At 42.0% G+C, this 5000-nt stretch overlaps 2 protein-coding genes across 2 annotated transcripts in view; both read left to right on the top strand.

Moving 5' to 3' along the window:
• Positions 1-171, top strand: part of ccdc87 (coiled-coil domain containing 87) — a gene marked incomplete at both ends in the record, with an annotated part of 13617 nt that extends 13446 nt beyond the window's left edge. Inside the window, 2 exon segments of the mRNA XM_080851355.1 lie at positions 1-145; positions 148-171. The exon segment at positions 1-145 is cut by the window's left edge and continues 113 nt beyond it. Coding sequence (XP_080707481.1) covers positions 1-145; positions 148-171 — 169 coding nt within the window.
• Positions 172-642: 471 nt separating this feature from the next.
• apaf1 (apoptotic peptidase activating factor 1) overlaps positions 643-5000 on the top strand; it is a gene marked incomplete at its 3' end in the record, with an annotated part of 68469 nt that continues 64111 nt past the window's right edge. Inside the window, exons 1-4 of the mRNA XM_080850993.1 lie at positions 643-770; positions 1354-1530; positions 2005-2194; positions 3190-3387. Of these exons, the coding sequence (XP_080707119.1) occupies positions 1393-1530; positions 2005-2194; positions 3190-3387 (526 nt within the window). The 5' untranslated portion in view covers positions 643-770; positions 1354-1392. The remainder of the gene's footprint in view (positions 771-1353; positions 1531-2004; positions 2195-3189; positions 3388-5000) is intronic.

Here is a 5000-nt window from a genome sequence, read left to right as displayed (position 1 = left end):
GCCCGCCCGGCTGCCCCCTCTGGAGCTGGCACAGCAGCAGCACCGCGTGGCCCAGCCCACCCCTCGAGGGGGCATCCCCAAGGATGAGATGTTACTGTATGGAGACAAGTTACAGCCTGCACTGTCAGTTAGTCATGTACAACTGTGTGTTTCCACTCCAAACTCGAATAATGTTACTAAATAAATACACTAAGATGGATTCACAAAATTGTTTCTTTTGGTGGATTTTTTGGACTGTGATTTATCCATGATGATTTTTATTGTATTCAAAAATATTTTTATATTAAATCATAAGAATAAAAAATATGATAAGTATTGGTGAATGTCAAGATTGAATGTGAATCAGTTCACACACTTTCTTTTTGCACATCTGTAACTTGTAAGACGTCACTTACCAGCAAGAATTCCACGCGACCTGTGTGCAGTTCAAGATGACATCACTCGCAACCTGTCATTTGTAAAACATGTTTACTTGTTTGCACTACGAGGTATGTACATCACAGTATGTCCTACTTCCTTTCACCGCTAGGTGGCTCAGTTCTTCTGCCTGGTGACAGCTCGGTGAGTATCACACCCTGTCACATGTTCAGAGGGCGCGTTTCTCATTGGATCGATGACACCGGGGAAGTTGTTTTTGTTGGAGGGCAAGGAACCTTTCAGTTCAAAAATATCGGTGGGGGATTTAATCTTTGATTGAGAACTTCGAGTAACTGAAAGGATTGTATAACTACATCCGTGTCTGCAGGTTAAGAAGCAGGAATTTCACGTTGGTAAGTTTTTGTTTGCGTTTGCACGTCTTCGCTAACTCTTATCTCATTGTTATCAGTCTTGGAATGACGAGTGTCATGCCGAATCAATGAGGAGTTCAGACAAAATAAGCACCTAGGTTATCTTACTTACAGCTAAGCAAATGTGATCAATAAGGGAATTGTAGCTGTAACAGGTAACGATAACGGCAACGATAACACGACGACGACGTTCTAGTTGTCTTTATTCCACTTCCTGTAAATGCATAGCTATTAACTCACAGGTAACGTCAACGTCAGCTAAAGATAAGTGGCGAAAGGTGACTCAGTTAATTAATGTCTCCCAACTAATGTTACATGTAGTGAATTCTGATTCTACATTCTGATTGTAGCAGTAATAGCTTATTCAAAGACAATAATACTCTACCTCCTTGTGTACTTGTTATTGAGGCGATAGTTTTTGTTTAACTATCCAGTTTTTCCTTGTCACATGCACTTACGTGTACAGTAATAAGTTACCTGACCAGGTATGACCATTGAGCAATGTTGGTTTGTGGTTTCACTATCGCTGACTTCATTAACAGTAACTCTGAATCACTTTTTCAAGTGACTGCATGTTCAACCGTGCGCCTTCGTTCCTGGACCGATGGAGGAACGCGCTCGGAGCACTTTGCTGCGCTCTCGGTCAAGCTTAGAGGCGGACATCAAAGCAGCTTACCTGATGGATCACATGATCACTGATGGGGTGCTGACCGGAGATGAGGAAGAGAGAGTGCTAAGCAAGGTGGGTGTCCTTGTGTGTGTGTGTGTGTGTGTGTGTGTGTGTGTCTGTCTCCCTACCTGACGAGTAACATGATTGAATGCTGCTGACTGTGTATGGGAAGGAACTGTGGTGAGCAAGGTGGGTGTGTTTGTGTGCGTGTTCATTTTCTGTTCTTTAACCATTCATGACAATCAACATGTATTAACATCTCGTCCTTTCTCCGTGTCCCTCTCGCGTGTATTTCAGTAGGAAAGTGTAACATCTCCTCCTCTCTCTGTGTCTCTCTCGCGTGTAGTCCACAGGGAAAGAGTAACATCTCTTCCTCTTTCTCTCTCTCGCTCTCTCTCTCTCTCTCTCTCTCTCTCTCTCTCTCTCTCTCTCTCTCTCTCTCTCTCTCTCTCTCTCTCTCTCTCTCTCTCTCTTGTGTAGTCCACCAGAAAAGAGTAACATGTCTTCCTTTCTCTCTCTCTCTGTCTGTGTCTCTCTCGTGTGTAGTCCACCAGGAAAGAGCAGGCCGCCGCCCTGTTGGAAGTCCTGCTTTGGAAGGACAACCGCGCGTACATCTCCTTCTACAACGCCCTGGTCAGGGAGAGCTATGGAGACCTGGCCAGCCTGCTCCACCCAGACCTGCCGCTGGTCTCTCCCGAGGCCGCGAAGAGCTTCTCAGACGGTGGCACGCCTCTGGGTAAGCATGCACGCCAGTGGTGTAGTCCAGGGTATACGCAGGTTTACGGAGTATACTCACTTATTTTTCAGTCAGCATTGCGTATACCCACTTCTCAAAACAGGACGTTTATCCTGTGCTGTATGAGCTGCTTAAGAAAAATTGCAAAATTAAGAGTACACCCACTTCTCCAGGGACCACTACACCACTGCATGCACCCATAACTCGAGGGTTTCCTCTAGGTTTTGGCAGCGAAGGTAAAGAGAAATCACAACACTAAAACCCTTTTAAGGCCCCTTTCCAGTCATTGTCACGACAACAGGGTTTACTGTCAGAGAACTCATGACCACCTCGCTGTGCTTACGACATGAAGATGAATCTGCTCGTCATGGCCCTTTGTTGATGAAATACTGGATGCAGTGGAACTTGTGAACAGCTTTTTGGATTCATTTATAATTTATAATGAGTTTATAGTTTACAATAAAAGTGTGCCCTATAGTTGAATTTAATGTGCCAGAACAACTCTTCATGACCTTTAGTATAGTATCAGATATTGTAGTCAGATCTAGTACCTTACTGTCAGATACAGAGAAACTCAGCTAAAGAGCATAGCTTAAGTGGACCTACTTTATTGCACATTATACTATATTTACACAGTATAGAGTATACACAGTATCACTTTAGAGGGGGTTGTTTTTCAATGGATGTTTCTGGATTTAAGTGTGATTTGCATCAGAGTTAAGGAGATTATACGGCTGTTTGTTTGGAAGCTTTCTCTACTGTGTGAAGTCAAATTGATTTAGATTAACTAATTAAGTAGTTTTCTAATTAGTTTAGCAATTTGAGAGTGATTTTTACATGAAGGTGCATCAATGATTTCATGAGAATTGTTAATATTTAGATATGTCATGTAGAGAATTACTGGTGTAACGCTGTGTGTGTGTGTCTATGTGCCTGTGTGTCTCTGTCTGTCGGTCTGTGTGTGTGTGTGTGTGTGGGTTTGTGTGTGTCTGCAGTCCAGACGGTTCTGAGTGCGGGCGGTGTGCCCCAGAGGCCCGTGGTGTTTGTGAGTCGGCCGGCGCTGCTCAACCAGGTACGGGCCAAACTGTACCAGCTGCAGGCCGGGTCCGGCTGGGTCACCGTCTACGGCATGGCGGGCTCCGGGAAGTCCGTCCTCGCCGCGGAGGCTGTGAGAGACCACGCCCTCATCACGGGTAAGGCCCCACCCATCTGCAAGAAAAAGAATGGATTTATCTATAGAAATGCAATTATTGTGTTACGGCTTCTAGAAAGAGGAGTGTGGTATTGTGGCAAAACAAACACTAAAATATCTTCTAAGCTACACTTGCTATTAGGCACCCATTATTACAGTGCATGAAATGCCCTGTATTGTTATTCCTAGGCTTCTTCTTCTTCTTCTTCTTCTTCTTCTTCTTATTCTTGTTACCTTTTTCTGCGATTAATTCAGCCCGAACCACTTAACGTAGAAACTTCATTCAAACGTTGACGCGTAGGTCTTGTAAACGACACTTATGCTATGTATTTTTCACTTTTCTAAACTTTATACTTTTTAAGATATTAAAGAAAAACAAATATAAATTTCTCCCATTGACTTACATTGGGCCATTATGACATCATAATAGGGTCTTTAAACTGGCTTGCACCTGTGCTTTACTGACACCTGTGCCAAATCAAGGAACCTCTTCTCTCTCTGTCCCTCTCAATTTAACTGTAACTAGGAACATTAAGACACCATCCATTCTCTATTTTTTTTTCTCTCCATCTCTCCATCTTTCTCTCTATCCCTCTCAGTCTACTTTCTCTCACACTCAATCTCTCTTCTTCACTCCATTTTTATCTCCTTTTTTCAATATTTTCACTCTCTTTTTCTCTTTATCCAGAGCCACTCTTGTTCACTCTTCTTTCCTTCTTCCACTCTTCTTTCCTTTCTTCTTCCACTCTTCTTTCCTTATTTCACTTTTCTTTCCTTTCTTCACTCTCCTTTCTTCTTTCCTTCTTTCACTCTTCTTTCCTTTCTTCTTTCCTTCTTTCACGCTTCTTTCTTTTCTTCTTTCCTTCTTCAACTATTCTTTCCTTCTTTCACTCTTCTTTCCTTTTTTCACTCTTCTTCCCTTTCTTCACTCTTCTTTCTTTTCTTCTTTCCTTCTTCCACTCTTCTTTCCATCTTCCACTCTTCTTTCCTTCTTTCACTCTTCTTTCCTTTCTTCTTTCCTTCTTTCACTCTTCTTTCTTTTCTTCTTCCTTTCTTAACTTTTGCATTTCATGCACTGGTATTTCCTTCAGGAAATGCATTTTCTAGTTCTTGTTACCTTTTTCTGCGATTAATTCAGCCAGAACCGCTTAACGTAGAAACTTCATTCAAACTTTGACGCGTAGGTCTTGTAAACGACACTTATGCTATGTATTTTTCACTTTTCTAAACTTTATACTTTTTAAGATATTAAAGAAAAACAAATATAAATTTCTCCCATTGACTTACATTGGGCCATTATGACATCATAATAGGGTCTTTAAACTGGCTTGCACCTGTGCTTCACTGACAGCTGCACCAAATCAAAGGAACCTCTTCTCTGTCCCTCTCAATTTAACTGTAACTAGGAACATTAAGACACCATCCATTCTCTACTTTTTTTTCTCTCCATCTCTCCATCTTTCTCTCTCAGTCAACTTTCTCTCACACTCAATCTCTCTTCTTCACTCCATTTTTATCTCCTTTTTTCAATATTTTCACTCTCTCTTTATCTCTTCATCCAGAGCCACTCTTGTTCACTCTTCTTTCCTTCTTCCACTCTTCTTTCCTTTCTTA

This window comes from Sprattus sprattus, assembly GCF_963457725.1.
Source record: "Sprattus sprattus genome assembly, chromosome: 14".
NCBI lineage: Eukaryota > Metazoa > Chordata > Actinopteri > Clupeiformes > Clupeidae > Sprattus > Sprattus sprattus.
This window is presented reverse-complemented; position numbering and strand designations above follow the sequence as displayed.